The following is a 22,130-nucleotide window of genomic DNA, read 5'->3' as shown; positions in this document are numbered from 1 at the left end:
AGGGACTTTGCATGAGGAGACAGGGCTGGAGGAGTTTGAAGATCTAGGGTAGGAAAAGGCCATGAAACGATTTGAAGACAAGAACAAGGATTTTAAACTCGAGGCGCTGGAGGATGTGTCGTCAATGTAGGTCAGCAAGGACTAGGGTGGTGGGCGAGTAGGACAGGATACGTGCAGCAGAGTCTACTGAAAGGTTCTCGCCTCTCAAGTCTCTGTTCAGAAATATAACACCTCATCGCTTGTGACACCCAAGTGAATCTATGCTGCACTTTTTCCATTGCTTTTATATCCTTCCTATAACGTAGGGCCCGAAGCTGTATGTAATACAACACGTGCAGCCTAACTAACATGTTACCCGAGTTCAACATTATTTCCCTACTTTTGCCTGTAGATACAAAACCTCAGATCCTGTTTGCCTTTTTATAGCATTATCCATTTGCACTGATTTCTTTACTGACCTGTGCATCTGCACACCAAGGTCTCTGCGCCTCCACTCCATTTGAAGTCTTACAATTAAGGTGTTCTTTCTTCCCCTATTCTTATGTCCAAAATCTAATACTTCATATTTTTCCACATTGAACTATATATGCCACCTATCTTCCCATCCTGCTAGCATTTGCCTTCCTGCAGTCTTTCACACTTTACAGTTCTTGTCATAATTTGCCAAACCCCTCCCCGCAATTTGATGTCATTAGCAAATTTTGATTTTGTTCCCTTAATTCCCAACTCCAGATCCTTTGTGTATATAGTAAATAACAATGGCCCCAACATAAACTGCCAGGGAACACCACTCACATCTTTCTAGTCCAAGGAATTGCCCCATTACCCCACATATTGTTTTCTGTCCTCAAACAACCTCTCCATCCATGCAGCCACATTCCCCTAAATTCCATGTGCCATTATCTATATCATAAGTCTCCTGTGTGGTAACTTATCAAATTACACAGAATTACATAGAGCTACAGCACAGAAACTGGCAATTGCCATTTGAAAAGTGTTAAAAATCATATCCACTGCATTTCATTTATCTTGGCTGTTACTTCTTCCAATAATTCAATACGGTTGGTCAAACATGACCTGCCTTGTAGAATTCTGTGCTGACAGGCCCCGATTAACTCATTTTGTTCCAAGTGTTGAGTAGTTTTATCCTACATATAGTTAGACTATAGGGGGGTCAGTTTACAACTTCCACCTGCCCTGTTTAAAAGGCACTAGGCAGTTGAAAATGGCCAGGAAACAGTGGCCGCTATATGAACGCCCAAAGCCCACCTGATGTGATTTTCAAGCAGATTTGTAAATGGACCAGCCCAAAACAGGTGGGAGGCTGCTTGCATATGCAAATGGGTGGAGCACCACGTGCATGCTCTGCCCATTTGTACCAAGCAGTGAACGACCTAACCAGCAGTCGTTAAAGGGGCAGTCGGTGGCCTCTCCAACAGGGTGGGGCTGGGGGGAGGGGGGGAGGGGGAGGAGGGAGATCTTTTGAGGAACCAGGTGCAGCAGAAACCTTCCCCCAACCCATGTGCCTCAACCATCCCCCACTCTATAGTGCCAACTTCCAGCTCAACTCACCCATAGTTTCTCCCTGCCTGATTCTCCACCCCTCCTCCAGGTTCGGCAAGCTGCCCACCAGCTCTCAACGAGGACTGATCAGCTTGCCAATTGTACTTTAATGTGCCCGAACCTGAAAATGGTTTGGGCCTTCCACTGAAGGATTGCAGCATGCACCACAGGCACACCGCCAACTTCGTGTCTGATTTGGGAATGTTTAAAATTGCCCCCTAATAGTTCACCAATTGAAGCAAGACTAACTGGCCTATAATTTCCTGGATAATCCCTGTCTCCTTTCTTGAGAAGAGGAGTCACATGCCACCCTCTGGTGCCCTTGTACAATTTTCCACATCATTTTTGAAAATTATAAACAGAGCCTTGGGTATTTCTTCCCTAGCTTCCCAGAGGATCCTTCTATGTATATCACCAGGTCCCTGTGATTTCTCTACCCTAAGTCTGAGTGACTTCTTTAATAACAGATTTCTTCAAATACTAATCTCTAATAAAGTTTCTGGTGTTTCTATAATCCTGATCTTCCCCTCAGCTATGCAAACTAAGGCAATATACTTAACTGGTTTTTGCAATTCTCTCACTCTGCACTACAAACTTGCTTCCTCCTTAGCAACTCCAGCCTTACCTTAATTAGCTTCTTACTAAGCATATGCTGGTAGAAAGCGTTTTTATTGCTCTTTGTTAATTTTCTCACATATTCCAATTAGCCTTTCCAATTTTTTGTAACTTTCCTAAACTCTTAATATTTCTCCTGGCTCTCATTTTTATTAACTGCAATGTAAGCAATAAATGTTCTTTTAAGTTCCAAATTTGATTTACTCTCCCTGTTCATCCACGGAACCCTAGCCTTTGATACATTTCCTTTTTTGCTTACTGAAATGTACCGATTAGATTTAGTTCGCAAAAATTTCAAAACAGGTAAGGTTTCAATTTTAATAATGTGTTTTGAGAGTACTTATCTGCATACATTTCAAAACATTACATGATTTGAGAACTGTATATTAACAATGATACATATCTGAACTATGGCATGAAAAGTGGCTCTGAATGTAAATACTCTACTTTCTCATAATTGTATTTCAGACAACAGGATGCAATTCTGAACTTACTTAGCTGCAAATTTGACCATCTGCTTGCTCACATGGTCTCCTACAGCCACAAGTCCTTGGATGTTAAACTGCTGCTGACGCAGAACTAAAAAACATTGCTTCCCTGTAGAGATAAAAATAGTGTGCATTGAGTGCTACATACGTCAGATTGCCTGGCACACAGTTTTGCTTCTTACATTTTAGTCACATTTTTTTTTGTTATTCATACACTTTTCCTTTAAAGCCACACAAAAACTCATGAGCATGGAAAAACACTTCAAAACATAGATTAAAGGGAAACATTAAGCCACAGAATCCCACACTCCAAATTAACTTTTTAAATGTACTTTCAACAATTTTGTACCTTGTTTTTACCCCAAAATAAAAAGTTATTTCTTGACTTTTAGGTTGCCAAAGTAGTTTAAACAAAGACCCACTGCCAGGGAGCATGTGAGCAGATGACTAATTAGACATTTTAGTTACATGTCCTATACATTTCACAGATTAAAATAAGGATTTAACTTATTAAATGTGTTTACTTGTAACTTAAAACATTCACTGTCTATAACCGTGACATCCAGGGAGCACATAGTAAAAACTACCGATATTTTTCAGTGTTATTGTGAAGCTGGTGACTCTCATACTTGACAGATACCATTGTATACAAAATACTGAATTGACTGACTACCAGTCGTGCTTTCATTCTTTGAATGAGAACATACAAGATTAATAGGAATGAGGAAGGCTATTTGGCCAATCCAATATCATCCATCCAGAAAGAACCTATATATGCCCACCTTCTCCCCTCCCCATCACTGCATCAAGCCATTTCTGAAAGGTTTTTCGGGATTGTGCCTTCTCCACCATATCTTAAAATCCATTCCACGTGAACAAAGTGAATTGTGTGGACAACTTTCCGACATCTGCCCTAAATTAATCTTTTGCTAATTTGAACATAGGACACCTTTATTCTACCCTCTCAGTTTAATTTGAAGGGGTCTTCCAAATTTACATACAGGATCTTATATACTTCTCGAAGTTCCCCATTCAGTCACCTCCTTTCAAGGTTGAAAAGCCCACAAAGTACTCATAGTCTCTGATGTAATGCTGGAAATAGCTGCAGCCAATTTGTGCACAGCAAGGTCTCACAAACAGCAATGAAGTAAATGGCCAGATAATCTGTATTTTTTTTAAAAAGTGATGGTGGGACATCAGGAGCACTCCACTTCTCTTTTTCAAATAGGGCCAAAGTCAGCATCTCCAGGAGTGCAGCACTCCCTCGGTACTGCATTGAAGTGACAGCCTAGATTAGATGCTCAAGTCTCTGGAGTGGGGCTTGATTAATTATTGACATTGTTTAAATCGACATTCTTATTTCAAATATTTCCCAACGAACCAACACAGTACCATCTTTCATTTGATGCTGTAAACAAAAACTAAACAGAAATAAAAGCATACAACACGTACACAGTTCCCATCCTGCTCTACTAAAAAAATTGCTGTCATTTAAAAAATGGAAGCTTATGATTCAATTTGTTAAGAACTATATTCCCCTTCTCTATTGTGTGGTTAGCACCTAAATAAACCTTATTCTTAGGAAAGAATATTAAGTGGAAACATTTACCATGAGAAACTTCTGCCTCCAAAAAGCTGCTTCCTGTTGACCAAGTATAAAGTGAAAGACGAATGAATACCGTAATGAGTTCTTACCTTTGGCTCTGCTGGTGTGGACTCGGGAACGGAGCCAGACCACCTGGTCAGCTTTTTCTTCTGTCAGATTTTTCACATGAACCAACACACGGTCTTTACATAAAGAAGATACCTCTGTTTTAGCGTTATCTCAGAAAATACAATGATCAAGATATTCAAATGATCAATCAAAATACCTAATCTAGTTAAACTACAGATCTCAGTCTTTAAGGTCAATACATTTTCAATAAAAGGGGATCAGGTACGAGTTTCTCAGCTCCATGAAGGAGGCTGAACTTCTACCATTTATATCTGCATCAAGAAGTGGGTACTCTACCTTATTTTTCCCTTTCCCAGGCCAGGGGCACACTAATCAGCTGCAGCATTGACCCAGAGTCCAGCTAACACCAGTGGAGCACAAATAAGGAATCAAACCTGGGACCTTCTTGTTCGGTATGGCTCATTACCACATTATACAGTGCATTTATTCAGTTATTTTACCTGACATTTTAGCTGGTGCAATAGCACCATTTGCTTGAAGAAAGCTCTGGAATTTAAACCCTCTTCAGAAGATTTCTTCTGATTTTTTCTCATATGAGGATCCTCAGGACCTCTAAGAAAGGGGCTTCTAATTTTTTTTTGTTGTTTCCATAATTTGCATGTCATTTTTGACTTATTAACTCTAGTATCCCTTCTAGGAAAATCTTGGCAGCATTTGCAAGCACAAAATCATAATTAGCAGGAGACTCTAGCAGCATTGTGTGTTTGTAGGCAGAAAGGAAACATTTCCTGTGGCTCATACAATAGTTAAAAGCAAAACTGAGATGGAAATGATAAATTTTCATGAAGCATAAAAGTATGATTACTGTTTTTTTCAATCTTGCTTCACACGATGGAACGACATAATTGTCTCTGCTGCTGACTACAATTTTGAAGAGGCCCATAAAAGAGGTGGTGTTAAAAGATATGTAGCAGCTGTTGCAACAGATCAGTAGACCATCGCTTTTTTTTGGGGGGGGCGGGGGCGGGGGAGGAACAAAAATGTTATTCATAATTAAACTCACCCAGTTTTTCCTGTGATTGGATCATTGGAAGAATTCCATATCTGTCTTTAGCAAAGTCCTAAAAGGGAATCCACATTCAGTACACTGGAAATTTATATATAACCGATAAATCTTGTCACATGAATGGCAATTTGATGCCAGAAGTTCATACTTTATTATCGTAAAAATCACAACTAAGCATAATAACGGTCACTGCACTTCAAAAGTAATTCACTGTGTGACATGTTCTGAAGCATTTTGTGATAAACTATATGAATGCAAGTAGTATTACCTGATCAAAATGTTCTTTATTGAACCATAAGTCTGTACAAACAGAACAAATCTGATTCTCAAAATGAAAAGATAGACACTATATATGCCTTTTATCACTGCTGTAAAATTTGCTAGAAAGTTTATTACAAAACCAAATATTTGCATACATTAGAATCATAAAAATTGCACAACCTCCTAGTTAAATGAACATTTAAGGTCTTGCTCACCAACTTGTTCACATATTTTTCAACTAATACTTAGATCAACTATTGATCATAATACTGTACTAAAATACATTCTAGTGCTTATTCTGTTAGTGCAACATCATGAGTCTTAAAGACCTATACTGTAACCAAATCTAACACTGATTAAAAATAGATCAAAATCTATTAATAGGCACAACCCCACAACAGATGTGTTATCTCAAATTCAAACATTTAAATTATTTTCCCCTGACCACCACCACTACATCAAGCTATGGTTTAGGTCTCCTCCTAATGGTTTTCTGGTAGATCTTAGGCAGCTATGGCCTCAAAAGTGCTTGGGGCATTCTTCGCTGCTTTTCCATCTCCCTTCTCTTTTCATGGAGGGCAGGCCTGGTGCCATAAAATGAGCCCCTCTTTTCTGGGCTGGCATGTGCAAAACAAATGAAAACAGAGGAAAAAAGACTCTGCCATGTTTTTTTGCCATTTGGCATTTGAATGCCAAGGTGGTTTAGGATTACTTCTGTAGACATGCATACCAACAGAAATACAATCCTAACACCTTTGAAGTTATACAGCAACAAAAGGTAATAGACAACTGCATCATTCAATTACTTTAGATCAATCGTCATTCACAGACTATAACTTGGAATGCTTGTATACTCAAATACAATTATCACTTCCTGAAGACTATGGAGACATCCCAGCCTGACTATGTGTAACCAAAATGTTAAACTGAGTAAACTGAATAAAACACATAAGCAGCAAGGTGTTACAAAGTACTTCAGAGTAACAATGCATCTTAAACAACCCCTTCTGCTTGCTGAATTGTCACATAAACTGCCTCATTCTTACAGAAAATAGCTCCCATGACTGATCTCAACTCTCTGTATATACAAGTTAAGAATTCAACACAGACAAAAATGCATTTTTGTCACACCATATTAGTCACACTTGTGGTATTCTAAGAGATTGCCAATTTAAGTGATAATTAGTAGCAAATTAGGGGTAGTGTTTAGGTTTACTAGAAACCGTTGAGACTCCCAAACTCATTTCACACAGGATGCTTACAGGAGACTTTCATCCCCTTATTTTGGTCTGGACTTGGAATAAGCTATGCTAAGATGTGTGGTTTTTTTTGCAAAAGCTTGCCTAAAAGGGGTTAGCTTCCTAAGACAGTCCAAAACTCAGCTGTAAATGATAATTACAATGCAAGATGGGAAGATGCGTTTCTGAGACCCAAAAAAATGGACAACGTGTGATACATGTTTGGTTATTTAGAAAGACACTTCACATCTTGGAAATCTTTTGTTGATCTTTATGGGGGCTGAGGGAGGTTTTTAAAAATCAAAACACAGACACCAAGAATGCAATCAAGCAGAAGGCTGTGACGGGAGCTAACCGGTGTCCTGGACTGTAGGACAGAGTACAGAGAAATAGCGCTTTTATGTCAAGTTAGATGACCACTGGAATTAGCTAGCACTCATATGTCATCTTTGTAACAGTACATGAACAGATGTTGTACCAACTGTACCAAGGAACTCTCATCAATCTCACTGTTCTGTGTGTTCTACCTACAGTGAAGTAATACAGCTCACAATTCAAAACAAACTTCGCCTCACCCAGCATTAACTCTGTTTAACTTTGGAAGATGCAGAAATCCCATCCCGAACACAAGGAAGTTTCATGGTTACATTCCCAAGGCCTGCTACTGTACACGTAGATATAGGGCAGTGGAAGTCAGCTTCTGTAAGATGACCAGACAGCTTAAGGGAGTGGCTGACACCACTGAACCAGAGTAGATATCTGCAGCAGACCCAAATTTGTGACCAGAGCCGGATTAAGAATTTTGGGGCTCTGGGCACCAAGAACAGCTAGAACATCCCCCACAATCCATGAAACACAAACTTGAGTAAAATGAATGAAGAAATAGGCCCATAGAAAGTCTACACAGTGCATTAATAATAAAGCAAATCAGATCACAATATAGTACGCTTAAATGAAACTGCCCCCTGGCTGGGGCCCCATATTTATCTGAGGCCTTTGAGTACAGGCCCCATAGGCCCTAGCGTTTATGTTCCAATTATGGCACTCACTATGGCACCCAGTCCAATTAATGCTCAGCTTCCTAACATATCTGAGAAATTATTCATGGTAATCAATAGTTGAATCCACATGAAAGGACTGCACTAAAACAATTTGCAATCATATATTTAAAGTGAAAGAAATTCCCCATCCATGAAAAGTATCACTGATGTATCAAACTCTACTACATTCAAGGAAATAGACGGCCAAAGATTTGATTGACTAAACCTCAACTGTAGGGATCATAATGTATTTACTAGGATGAACATTTTAAATAATTAACCCTACAAACTATACACTAGTTATTAATAGATTATAAGCAAAAGTGGGAAAGCTTTATAGGGAATAATGGATACTTCGGATTGATTTTATCTCCATCTGGTAGTGGTCCAAGAGGACTTTGAGTTCATAGTAGGTACAGCACAGGAGGAGGCCATTCAGCTCATCGTGCCTGTGCCGGCTCTTTGACAGAGCTATCCAATTAGTCCCATTCCCCTGCTCTTTCCCCAGAGCCCTGTAATTTTTTTCCTTTCAAGTATTTATCCAATTCCCCTCAAAGTTACTATTGAATCTGCTTCCACCACCCTTTCAGGCAATGTATCCTAGATCATTACAACTTGCTGCGTAAAAAAATGTTTCCTCATGTCGCCTCTGGCTCTTTTGCCGATCACCTTAAATCTGTGTCCTCTGGTTAATGACCCTTCTGCCACTGGTAACAGTTTCTCCTTATTTACTCTGTCAAAACCATTCAGGATTTTGAACACCTCTATCAAATCTCCCCCTAACCTTCTCTGTTCTAAGGAGAACAATCCCACCTTCTCCAATCTCTCCACATGACTGAAGTCCCTCAAACCTGGTACCATTCTAGTAAATCTCTTCTGTACCCTCTCCAAGGCTTTGACATCCTTCCTAAAGTATGCTGCCCAGAATTGAACACAATACTCCAGCTGAGGCCGAACTAGTGTTTTATAAAGGTTTAGCATAACTTCCTTGTTTTTGTGCTCTATGCCTCTATTAATAAAGCCCAGGATCCCATAAGTTTCTGAGCTAACACCTGCTTTCAAATTTCATACATTTATAAATGGCAACCGGGTGTTCCCAAATGGGATGATAGCAGATGGATTTAGAAATATCCAACTCTCCATCCTGAAGCACAGCAGAAAGTGAGAAGAATAGGATATTGACAACTTCCACATGGTACAATCAGTTGTTAAGAAAACATTTCTGAATACTACACATCTCATGAGGGGGACTAAAAGGTGGTGAGGTCTTAAAAAAGAATTCCTGATGGATAATCAATCTAAATGTGAAATAAAAACTGCAAGGCACACCAATGAAACACTACTGTATATTAATTTTAGCACATTAAGTTATCAATGATGAAAATTAGGAAGCATTGTAGACACTAAGGATTATAGTTGTATTACCAAAAGTTATTTAAAATTTTAAAAATTAAGAACTTTTAAATTAGATAAATACCCACCTCTTCATCTCCTGCCTGATTTTCTGCTGCCTAGAGGAAGTAACATTAAACCAGGAAGAAAGTTAACAATCTTACAGCTATCTCAATCAATCACATACAAATGTATACCTTTTTTGAACTTAATAAGGCTCCCAAACATCTGGATCAATATCAGATCTAGTGTGCCATTATTCATGATTGCCACGCAACTACATAAATTGTGGCTAATTATCTTGAATTCAAAAATCTGAACTAATATCTCCATAATTTTTATGTTTCAAAACATTTCCTTTATATTACATACTTAATGTAATTTTGTCAAAATACTGCTTGAACAGTTACCCTGATGACTTAGTTGGTAAATGCTTAGCCAAATAGACTAGCAAAATCCCAAATTCAATCCTAAATCTGTAATGAGTTCACTGATCTCAACCACAGTAGCAATTTGGTACTACAATCAGGGCCTATGGGTCCCTAGGTTATGAATGGAAGGAGAAGCAGGGGGTGTAGGGAAGGAGAGAAAAAAAAAATCAGCCAGATACTCCCGGTTGTAATCCGGAGACAAATGCTGGAAAATATCCGTTTGTGTGGACTTCAGATGAGGACAAGATTAGGTTGGGTTGCAATACTCCCCACAATCAAAAAGTCTGCAGGAACCTACTAATGAAGAATGTCCATTGGACAGGGCACCAGAAGGTTGTTAACAACAATGAATTGTACCCAACATGAGTCACCATCTTCTGGAAAGGAGTGGAAAAACTTGAGAAAAACAAAACGAAACATACTTCTTGTGAATTAATGTTTCCTGTCCTTACTGATAAAATCTTCCAATCCAGAATGTAACTCCCCATCTCACATACGTGTGGAAGACTGGAGTTTACAGAACAGGTTAATGTTCCAGTTACATTTCTGATATTGAATGACAAGGTTAAAAGCATGCCGATCTGCAAAGCTTTTGTGTTTCATTCTGTAAATTGATGTTATTTAAGAAATGCAAAAGCTACATCTGCAAATCTAAATCTGCTTGCCATCCATCTATCAAATTCGAATAGAAGTGCATGCATCTGAAAATGTTTTCAAACCGACCAATTTGGCCTGCTTCTCTGCCTTCTTGGCAGCCTTTTCTGCTTCTTTCTGCAGTTTCTTCGCTGCCTTCTTCGACTGTGCTTGGTCCTCTGGGACACTGTAGTGGATTAAACAGTAGCAGTCATTGAAATGTTTGTTAATTGGCAATGCAAAATTTATTAACATCTGCCTTGTTATTTCCATCGATTGTGCATTTCATCCACTTCCTTGAGGATGTTAAAGGGTTATTAGGATTATTGAATCATAGAACGGTTACAGCACAGAAGGAGGCCATTCGGCCCATCGAGTCCGCGCCGACTCTATGAAAGAGCAATCCAGCTAGTCCCACTCCCCTGCCCTATCCCCGTAGCCCTGCAAATTTTTTACTTTCAACTACTTATCCAGTTCCCCTTTGAAAGCCATGATTGAATCTGCATCCACCCCCCCCTCGGGCAGTGCATTCCAGATCCTAACCACTCGCTGTGTAAAAATATTTTTCCTCGTGTCACCTTTAGTTCTTCAGCCAATCACCTGAAATCTATGCCCTTCGGTTCTTGACCCTTCTGCCAATGGGAACAGTTTCTTTCTATCTACTCTGTCTATACACTTCATGAATTTGAATACATCTATCGAATCTCCTCGCAACCTTCTTTGTTTCAAGGAGAGCAACCCCAGCTTCTCCAGTCTATCCACATAACTGAAGTCCCTCATCCCGGGAATCATTCCAGTAAATCTCTTCTGCACCCTCTCTAACGCCCTCACATCTTTCCTAAAGTGCAGTGCCCAGACCTGGACACAATACTCCAGCTGTGGCCGAACCAGTGTTTTATAAAGGTTCATCATGGCTTCCTTACTTTTGTACTCTGTGCCTCTATTTGTAAAGCCTCGGATCCAGTATTCTTTTTTAAACACTTTCTCAACCTGCCCTTCCACTTTCAACAATGTGTGTGCATATAACCCCAGATGTCTCTGTTCCTTTACCCCTTTTAGAATTGTGCCTTTAGTTTATATTGCCTCTCCTCATTTTTCCTTCCGAAATGCTTCACCTCGCATTTTTCTACGTGTCCGCCCATGCCACCAGCCTGTCTGTAACCTCTTGAAGTCTATCACTATTCTCCTCACTGTTCACTACTCTTCCAAGTTTTGAAATTGTGCCCTGTACACCCAAGTCCAAGTCATTTATATCAAGAAAAGCAGTGGCCCTAGCACCGACCCCTGGGGAACACCACTGTACACCTCCCTCCAGTCCAAAAAAACAACCATTCACCACTACTCTCTGTTTCCTGTCACTTAGCCAATTTCGTATCCATGCTGCTACTGCCCCCTTTATTCCATGGGCCCCAATCTTGATGACAAGCCTACCATGCGGCACTTTATCAAACGCCTTTTGAAAGTCCATATACACCACATCAACTGCATTGCCTTCATCTACGCTCTCTGTTACCTTATCAAAAAACTATCAGGTTAGTTAAACACTATTTACCTTTAGCAAATCCATGCTGGCTTTCCCTAATCAAGCCACACTCATTCAAGTGGCTGCTAATTCTGTTCTGTATTATCGTTTCTAAAAGTTGCCCCACCACTGAGGTTAAACTGATTGGCCTAAAGTTGCTGGGTGTATCCTTACACCCTTTTTTGAACAAGGGTGTAAAATTTGCAATTCTCCAGTCCTCTGGCACCAACCCTGTGTCTACAGGTGTTTGGAAGATAATGGCCAGTACCTCCGCAATTTCCACCCTTACTTCCCCCAGCAACCTAGGATGCATCCCATCCGGACCGGGTGACTTATCTACTTTAAGTATAGCTAGCCTTTCTAGTACCTCTTCTTTATCAATTTTTAGCCCATTCAGTATCTCAGCTTTATCTTCCTTTACTGAGACTCTGGCAGCATCTTCTTCCTTGGTAAAGACAGATGCAAAGTATTCATTTAGTACCTCGGCCATGCCCTCTGCCTCCATGAGTAGATCTCTTTTATTGTCCCTACTTGCCCCACCCCTCCTCTTACGACCCGTTTACGTTTACATGCCTATAGAAGACTTTTGGATTCCCTTTTATGTTGGCCGCCAGTCTATTCTCATAATCTCTCTTTACCCCTCTTATTTCCTTTTTCACTTCCCCTCTGAACTTTCTATATTCTGCCTGGTTCTCACTTGTGTTATCAACCTGACATATCATATGCCCCTTTTTTCCGCTTCATCTTACTCTCTATCTCTTTTGTCATCCAGGGAGCTCTGGCTTTAGTTGCCCTACCTTTCTCCCTCATGGGAATGTTCCCCGACTGTACCCGAACCATCTCCTCTTTAAAGGCTGCTGCCCAATGTTCAATTACAGTTTTGCCTGCCAATGTTTGATACCAATTTACCCAGGCCAGGTCAGTTCTCATCCCACTGAAATTGGCCCTCCTCCAATTGAGTATTTTTACTTTAGGGTGGTCCATGTCCTTTTTCATAGCTATTCTAAACCTTATGATACTAAATGTTCCCCCACTGACACTTGCTCCACTTGGCCTGCCTCATTCCCTAGAACCAAGTCCAGCAATGCCTCCTTCCTCGTTGGGCTGGAAACATACTGGTCAGGAAAGTTATCCTGAACACGTTTCTAAAATTCCTCCCCCCTCTTTGCTCTTTATAATTATCACAGTCTATATTAGGATAGTTGAAATCCCCCATTATCACTACTCTATAGCTTTTGCACCTCTCTGTAATTTCCCTGCAAATTTGTTCCTCTATATCCTTCCCACTAGTTGGTGGCCTATAGAATACACCCAGTAGTGTAATGGCACCTCTACTGTTTTTTTAATACTAATGAAATAGATTCTGTCCATGACCCCTCCAGGACATCCTCTCTCTCCAGCACTGCAATATTCTTCTTATTCAATACTGCCACCCCCATCCTTTCTTCCCTTCCCTATATTCCCTGAACACCTTGTACCCAGGAATATTTAGTACCCAATCCTGCTCTTTTTTGAGCCAGGTCTCCGTTATCGCCACAACATCGTATTCCCACGTGGCTATTTGCGCCTACAGCTCACTAACCTTGTTTACCACGTTTCGTGCGTTTACACACATGCACTGTAAACCAGTCTTAGGCTTTCTTGTACTCTCCCTTAGTCTGATCCCACCTAATACCGTACTACTTCTTGCTCTAATGCTATCATCTCTCCCGATCCTTTGTGCCCCTAGCATCTCTTTCCAATGCTACATCCTGGTGCCCACTCCCCTGCCAAATTAGTTTAAACCCAACCCCCCCCACCCCCAACAGCACTAGCGAACCTCCCCGTGAGGACATTGGTCCCAGCTCCACTGAGGTGCAACCCGCCCAGCCTGTACAGGTCCCCCCTCCCCCAGAACTGGTCCAAATGCCCCAGGAATACAAAGCCCTCCCTCTTGCACCATCTCCCCAGCCACGCATTCATTTGCTAAATCCTCCTATTTCTACACTTGCTAGCACATGGCACTGGGAGTAATCCGGAGATTATTACCTTTGAGGTCCTGCTTCTTAATCCCTTTCCAACTCCTTAAAATCTGCCAAAAGGACCTCATCCCTCTTTCTATCTATGTCGTTGGACAATGACCTCTGGCTGTTCACCCTCCCCCTCCAGAATGTTCTGCAGCCACTCAGTGACATCCTTGAGCCTGGCACCAGGGAGGCAACATACCATCCTGGAATCACTTCTGCAGCCATTGAAACGCCTGCCTGCTCCCCTAACTATAGAATCCCCGAACCTTTCTCCTCCCTCCTGTACAGCTAAGCCACCCATGGTGCTATAGTCTTGGCTCTGGCTGCACTCCGCAGAGGAACCTCTCCCTCACCAGTATGAATACTGCTTAGAGAGCAAGATGCACTCAGGGGACTCCTGCACTACCTGCCTGGTCCACCTTGTCTGTCTGGCGGTCACCCAGTCCCTCTAAGCCTGCACTCTCTTAAGCTGCGGGGTGACCACCTCCTGAAATGTGCTATCCACGTAGCTCTCAACCTCAGTGATGCCAGCTGCTGCTCAACCTCCTAAACCCGAAGGTCGAACTCCTCCAGCCAACGACACTTCCTGCACCTGTGGCTGTCCAGGACACGGGCAGCGTCCTGGAGTTCTCACATGGCACAGGATGTGCATTCCACGAGTCTGAGCTGCCCTGCCATGCCTCGATTTATTAGATTATTAACTAAACTTAACAAAAAATAAACTCACCAGAAAAAGAAACACTCACCAGCTACTCACTAATTATATTTTCATTAGAAATGAGACTTGGAATTCTACAACATGTAAAAGTGATTTAATAATTCCTAGATAAACTGTTTTTGTTATTTTCCATTCAGAAGCTGCATATTTTACAATATTGAGCACTACTGATGCTTTATTTTACACTGTACTCAATCAAAACAGCTATAATAGATCACAGTAGACAAATGTGATTACATTCAGCATTCAATTACTGAACAACTACTTCAGGAAATAAACACACATGAAAACTTTTGTCATGGGATACCAGCTGCAAGGAAAACAGACAAAGGCAGCAGATGTTTTAAGTTCAAAATTGCTTTGTTCTTGTTAGTCACCTTGCTACTTCCACTGAATGAACAGGCTGTATTTAGAATGCCCAAGCACGGTATAACCAGATACAATGTTATCACATTGGGCTCAATTAGGACTTGGCGTGAAATCTCAATGGAGGGGGGAAGAAATGAGTACTTAGCCACAACTGACTTCCACACACAAAAGCCTGCGCTGTCAGAAAGCTGTTCTGCAATTCCATAAATGCAACATACCTACAATGGAACACATGTCATACAGAGATAAGCAATAGATTTAATAGTATGGTTCAGGTTCCAGAGTCACTGGTTAAACTTCATTTTCTTTTCCTATTAAAATGGAACTACCATTGAAAATGATGCTGACAATAAATATAATTCCAGAACACTTCTCGACACACATGCAGCACCACTTGTTTCACTTCCCCTCCATTCCAAAAAATTTAATTCTCACATCTACTTCTAGAGGCAACAGCACCACAGCAGCAATATGAACTATCTCTGAAGGTTCCAGCTACTATTTTTGCTAGCCAGGAACTACACTAAGCACTGTGCACAGCTCCCACCCCCAACCCCATCACCCCCACCTCCCCCCCACCCAGCCTACCTCCCCACTCCCTACCCTAGGGATTAACACAATCATCTCCATAAATCAGTTAATAGCTTATTTGTTATTGGTTTCACAAATGGACTTCGAGGCATCCCAGCATTCTACATTTTGAAGAGTATGAATTCACACTAAAACTAATAATTACATTAAAACTTGGTGTGGGCATTTACTTGAATTTCATTCAATATTAGATTTCAATCTCTGACCGAGAGAAGTTGGGTTTGTTAGCTTTGACACAATCCTGGTCAAATCCATGTGAATGCATATCAGTCAACTGTTTTCTTTAAAATCCAGCTGCTCAAAACTGTGAATTGCTACACCTGCAACTTTTCTGAATGGTGAGACTATACCAGAAATTTCAGTTTCAAACATTTCCTCTGGTAAACAGGAAAACTCTAGCAGTGATTTCCTTCACGTAACACTTATAGTAAAGCCTGAAAAAAACCTTTTAACAATAAAATCCATCATTAAAAGTTGGCAAAATGCCAATAACGACTCCTCCCCAAAATTAATAAGAGCTATGCTCAGTTCTGGTGTTCATAACATTAATCACCCAGATGCAAACAAAAATAGATTATAACATATTTTGTTTCCAAATCTTCTCTCTTTCTAAAGAAAAATCACCTGTCAAACCCTATCAATTAAGGGCAGGGTGATTTGGACAACTGTCTTCTCCATGATGGACCGGTAGATGATCGTGTTGGATGAAGCAAGACAATCATGACTGTTTTACTCCCTCTGTCTGATTCAAATATTTCAGCCATTTTCACTATTCCATCTACTAGTCTAGATAGCTAAATACCTCAGCCAAACAAGCCAAGTGAGTTGAACAGGAAGCCCCAAGACTCAAATGCAGAACCTATCAGTTCTGAATTAAGTGTAACTATCATACAATTTGAACGACCAAACCACCACTGTCTTATTTTAAATCATATCACATACCTTGTGGAAAAATGTATTTAATGCTCAGATCAACATTCTGAATCTATTGTAAATAGATGTGGTATAGAATGACAAGATCAAAAGGCTTCTGTCTGAAGGTAAACTGGTACTGTATGATGGACCATTTTAGGCTACACTTTAAACAAACCAAAGTACTAGATGTACAATTCAAGACAGAAAGAAGATAAATTGTACAGATGAGGTAGATCCAGAATATTACTTCAGATTAAACCCAGAAAGTAGGAACAGAAGGCATAAATTTAAATTAGTGAAAAGTACATTTAAAAGAGATATTATAAAGAATTTCCTTACTCAAAAAGTGATAAAATGTTTGGAATAATCTGTTGGGCGAATAAGAAGCAAAAAAATTGAAGATGTTTAAAATGCAGCTGGACACTCTTGTGGGAGAAGATACCAGAAGATGTACTTTAATAGGCCAATAACCTTTTCTTGTTTTTGGCTTTTCCTATGTTGTCCAATCATACGAGCAGCACAGTATTGCCAACTCTGGTAACTGAAAAAAAGCAGCATAACAGGAAGATTTTGTCTTCAAGCTTCTCCCTGCAGGCAAAAGGAGCATTTTTTGATACTTCCCTCTGGCCTAATTGCGTGGGAAATCACCTGCACGCAACAATCCACTGCTCAGAATAGACAAAATTTGCCCCGTGTGTGCTGGGAAATTCCAAAATTAATAGATTGAAAAACATTTGGAAATATGAAGTGAGAGTAAAAACGCTTTCCCTCCCCCAGCACATATGACAACAAAACTTGAAATTCACTTTACAATTAAAGTAAAGAAGTGAAAGGCTAAAATGAGTCATATCATTATATCAAGGCATTAACTCAGTAGTTTATGTACTTTTTGCACTCATTTATCTGTTCTAGTCAGGTAAATTCATTCTAATATTTAACTGAACATATCCTTTAAATGCTTATGAATTTAACCTAGCCTTTGGGAAATTGCTTCCTCTTCCAATTTTCCATTCTCTTAAGGCACTGCTTTTGGTGGGTACCAACATCTGTACAGTACCTCACCCATGTAGCAAATTTTCATTTCTGAGCCTAGGCAGTGAGTATTGACGCACTGTTTGACCTTGGGGGCATTCCATTGGGACCAATCCTATCATCTGACCTCTGCACAATTCTGCACAGGTCACTTGTTAGAAATCCCCTCTTTTCATTCCCCTATCTCAGAGGCCAGCTGTGGCACCACTGTTGCCATCACTTAATTCAACACAAAGGGTCCTATCTAAAACCACCCTTGTCAGCATGGCTTAGGGGCTCACTAGGCAGTGCATCTACTAACTGAGCCCAGAGTGGTGGCAGTAAGCCCAGTTTGAAGTTCGGGGGGGGGGGGAGGGGTCTGTAGCAGGTTTGGGGCAGCAAGAGATGAGCCCTGGGGTTCCTGCAAAAAGTTGGGGTGCAGTGGGCAGTGGGAGAGGTTGAAGCCTGGAGTGGGGAGCAATGAGCCTAAGTGGCAGGGGAAGCCTAGGGTTGCCGACTCTGGTTGGACATATTCCGAGAAGTTTTATTACATGAAAATGAAAGTAAAACACAATTTCCTTAATGCCCCAATGATTTTACTCCCAGGTTGCTCGCAGCAGTGTCCAGGAGATTAATTTTTAATTCCTGGAAACTCCAGTACAATTCTGAAGGGTTGGCAACCCTAACAGAAATCCCACGATCTTGCAATGAGCGGGGCGGGGGGGGGGGGGGGGGGACTCCACGGTCCTGTAGTGGGTTAGGTGCGACGCAGTGGGAAGTCCCACGGTCCTGAAATGGGTCGGTGGTGGGGGCAATGGACCAGGGTCCTGCGGGAGGAGGGGATGATGCAACGTCTGTGGCAGCACAGCCTCGTTCATGCTCTCAAAGATCGCTTCCCCTCATGGTGACCACGATTTCCAGCCTCAGCTCTTACCCTCCAGCCTCTCCTTTTGTCATCGTGTCGATTTTTGTTTTAAAAAAGAAAACCAGTCTCTTAAATTAAAAAAAAAATGTAAAACACGCCGCCAGAAACCCGTCGCACCACACGATCACCACAAACCGGAAGAGCGCTCGCGGCACGCTTTCCGCTGCTCCGGCTGCAACGGAAGTCTCCAACTATTGATCCGGCGCCGTTCAAAGATTCCCCCCCTGGGTAGGTGAGTCGAGGTAGCTGCAGACTGGCATAAAGTGAACCAACCCGACGAATTGTTGACAGACACAGCCTGGGAACTCGATTTTATAAAACGAGGTCCAGTAGCTGAGCCTGAATTTGTGGAATGGAGAAGAAACAAATCTCTTGAAGGGGATTCTGTAGTGCAGCTCACGGTGAAGGAATGAATGCAAATAAAGCTAGGGTTGCCAACCTTCCAGGATTGACCTGGAGCCTTCAGGAAATGAAGATTATTCTCCGGGACATTGCTGCAAACAACCCAGCAGAAAAATCATAGGGGCATTAAAAATGTGTTTCTTTTCATTTTCTTTGAACACCTGTGTGTATTAGTTATAAAAATACTGTAGATGGAGAAAAAAGGCTGTTTGACAGTCAAGAATCATCCAGTTGGGTAGTGAAAAGTCTTTTTGCTTTTCAATTGGCATAGGAAGCCGATGCACCCTGAGGATGGACATGTTGGGAGACCAATAGTGGGAGGGTGAGGGTGAGGGTGAGGGTGGGCAGTTGGCATTTCAACCAGAGTTGGCAACCCTAAATAAAGTCCATTTCAGAACAAAGTAAAAATATGCTTTACATTGCATGTTTAATGTCTGCATGGTGAGCTCTACATTACAATTATTACTACCAGTTACATAGAGACTATTAGGGGAAATCCGAGTGTTACCAATATTACCTAGTGGGTATATACCTTGATAAGGTAAATGCAATACCAATTTTTGAAGTCATGTGATCAGGTATCACATGGTCAGATGTCATGTGGTCAGAACATCATGTGATCAAACTTCCAAATACAGTTGGCAACTCTATGGTAGTGATATTCTCACATCACTTTGTTTTGATACCACATGAAGTGTAAATACAGTGCAATGTCAAGCCACATATAGAAAATGTTCAAGGAGTCTATTGGGTCCCTCTGGGCACTTTACAAACCTACCTAACTTCACTTTAAGTGTTTAAAGAATGTAGATTCCCTACTCCCCGCTTTTTAAACATCTTTATTTTTCACTATTTGGAGAGAACTGTGGCCTGCTCCCGTATCCAGGCATACATACAGCTATCTAATACAAAAGGCTCTTACAGATTCAGCCAAGCAGGAGTAAGGCAATGTAAGCATAGTTCTGCTGCCTGTAACCCATAATGCAATTACTGGTCTCAGACGTTTAGCTGTGGTGCAAATGCACCCTTGGTTTCAACATAACTAGATGAGAAATATGCAAAGATTGTTTGTAGTTTGTTTTGTTTTTAAATTTAACAGGTAGTATGGTGAGAAAATAGGTGGGAAAAAGTAATTGCCTGGGAAGAGAAGCCAGGGAAGGATGACAGCATAAGGTGGCCATTTGTTTGGTACCACCAGATTAATAGAACAATCTGCAGCACATATGGGACATGTGTGTAACACAAATACATACAAATAGATTTTCATGGCACCAGGTCTTGTCATATGTGTAAAGAAATAAAAGTTGAAACCGTTGGAAATCTGAAATAAAAAACAAAAATGCACAGCATTACACAGTAAGTCCACCAATATCTGTAAAGAGAAAAGACCATTGATGTTTGGGTTTAAAATCTTCATCTTAATTGAATATTGAAAGATAAGCAAGCTGCTTTGTCAGATAGAAGAGAGAAAAAAAGAGAAGGGAAAGGAAAAAAGACAACATATTCTCCAATCACAGAGGGAGTTTAATTGGTTGAATGACCTACAAACTGCTTAACAGAGAAGCAGGAATCAGTTAGAATGAGTTATATGTATGTGTGTGCTTGCAAGACCGAAGGAGGTATTAGTCATATTCATGATGGGACAAGATAATTTAGATATTGCCAAACTTTGTCAAGGTTTTTGTAGTTAGCCATCATCATGTTTTATGTATCTGTTATAGATTCTTTTGTCTGTAAAGTACCTCTTGCAGATTGTAAAATGCCACTGCATTTTAAAAAGTTTTTTGAATGTGATAAATGCAGAGGCAAGATGCAGCTTTGTAAGTACTGGCCTACATAATTCTGAGAAAGAGTAACAATTGGGATCAGGCAGCTACTCCCCTTCCCAGAAGGATCTGTTTGCAGATTTTTTTCTAAAAAAAGACAAAGAAAGCTAATCAAACAAACTCACCTGGTGGGTTTCTATGTTTGACTCTTTCATGAGCAAGTTCCATAGCCCTGTATCTTCCTCTGATTCAAATATTTATCTGATTTTCCCTTAAAAGGCGCAATGATCTCTGCACAACCCCTCCTGTCTCAAAGCATTCTATGCTCCAATAACTGTCGGCATAAAGAAATATCTCCTTGCCTCTTTACTCACTGTCACTGACAATTTTAAACTGATGATCCTTGACATTGACTCCCCAAACAAAGGAAATAGTATTCCCTTATTCACTGTCAAAACCCTATATAATTTTAGAACTATCTATTAAATCTCCTTTTAGCTTTCTCTGTTCCAGTGGAAATAGTCCTGGTATCTCAAAATCGCTCATAACTATAGTTTCTTAATATCTTTTCTATCATGAGGCACTTAAAACGGCATACAGTCCACCAACTGTGGCCTAACCATTATTTTGTACAAATTTATCATAACTTCTTTACTCTTGTATTTATGCCCCTTTTCATAAATCCCCAAATGCTCTTAACCTTTTTATGGTGTTATTTACCTGCACTTGCACAGTCATAAGAACATAAGAACATAAGAAATTGGAGCAGGAGTAGGCCAATCGGCCCCTCGAGCCTGCTCCGCCATTCAATAAGATCATGGCTGATCTGATCCCAACCACAAATCTAAAGAACACAAGAAGTCGGAGCAGGACCCGGCCACATAGCCCCTGGGCCCTCTCCGCCACCCACAGGGCATTTGACCGATCCGAACTCAGCTTCATGTCCAATTTCCTGCCCGCTCCCCATAACCCCTAATTCCCTTTACTTCTAGGAAACTGTCTATTTCTGTTTTAAATTTATCTAATGATGTAGCTTCCACAGCTTCCTGGGGCAGCAAATTCCACAGACCTACCACCCTCTGAGTGAAGAAGTTTCTCCTCATCTCAGTTTTGAAAGAGCAGCCCCTTATTCTAAGATTATGCCCCCTAGTTCTAGTTTCACCCATCTTTGGGAACATCCTTACTGCATCCACCCGATCAAGACCCTTCACAATCTTATATGTTTCAATAAGATCGCCTCTCATTCTTCTGAACTCCAATGAGTAGAGTCCCAATCTACTCAACCTCTCCTCATATGTCCGCCCCCTCATCCCCGGGATTAACCGAGTGAACCTTCTTTGTACTGCCTCGAGAGCAAGTATGTCTTTTCTTAAGTATGGAGACCAAAACTGTATGCAGTATTCCAGGTGCGGTCTCACCAATACCTTATATAACTGCAGCAATACCTCCTTGTTTTTATATTCTATCCCCCTAGCAATAAAAGCCAACATTCCGTTGGCTTTC

At 40.9% G+C, this 22,130-nt stretch overlaps 1 protein-coding gene across 1 annotated transcript in view; it reads right to left on the bottom strand.

The window, feature by feature from the left end:
• The window catches only part of dars1 (aspartyl-tRNA synthetase 1), a 73,039-nt gene extending 54,431 nt beyond the window's left edge, over positions 1 to 18,608 (bottom strand). Inside the window, exons 1-6 of the mRNA XM_067987215.1 lie at positions 18,469 to 18,608; positions 10,493 to 10,589; positions 9,428 to 9,457; positions 5,405 to 5,462; positions 4,362 to 4,454; positions 2,673 to 2,775 (exon numbers count right to left, since the gene is read on the bottom strand). Coding sequence (XP_067843316.1) covers positions 2,673 to 2,775; positions 4,362 to 4,454; positions 5,405 to 5,462; positions 9,428 to 9,457; positions 10,493 to 10,589; positions 18,469 to 18,491 — 404 coding nt within the window. The 5' untranslated portion in view covers positions 18,492 to 18,608. The remainder of the gene's footprint in view (positions 1 to 2,672; positions 2,776 to 4,361; positions 4,455 to 5,404; positions 5,463 to 9,427; positions 9,458 to 10,492; positions 10,590 to 18,468) is intronic.
• Between the last annotated feature and the right edge of the window lie 3,522 nt (positions 18,609 to 22,130).

This window comes from Heptranchias perlo, chromosome 7 (assembly GCF_035084215.1).
Source record: "Heptranchias perlo isolate sHepPer1 chromosome 7, sHepPer1.hap1, whole genome shotgun sequence".
Taxonomy (NCBI): Eukaryota; Metazoa; Chordata; class Chondrichthyes; order Hexanchiformes; family Hexanchidae; genus Heptranchias; species Heptranchias perlo.
This window is presented reverse-complemented; position numbering and strand designations above follow the sequence as displayed.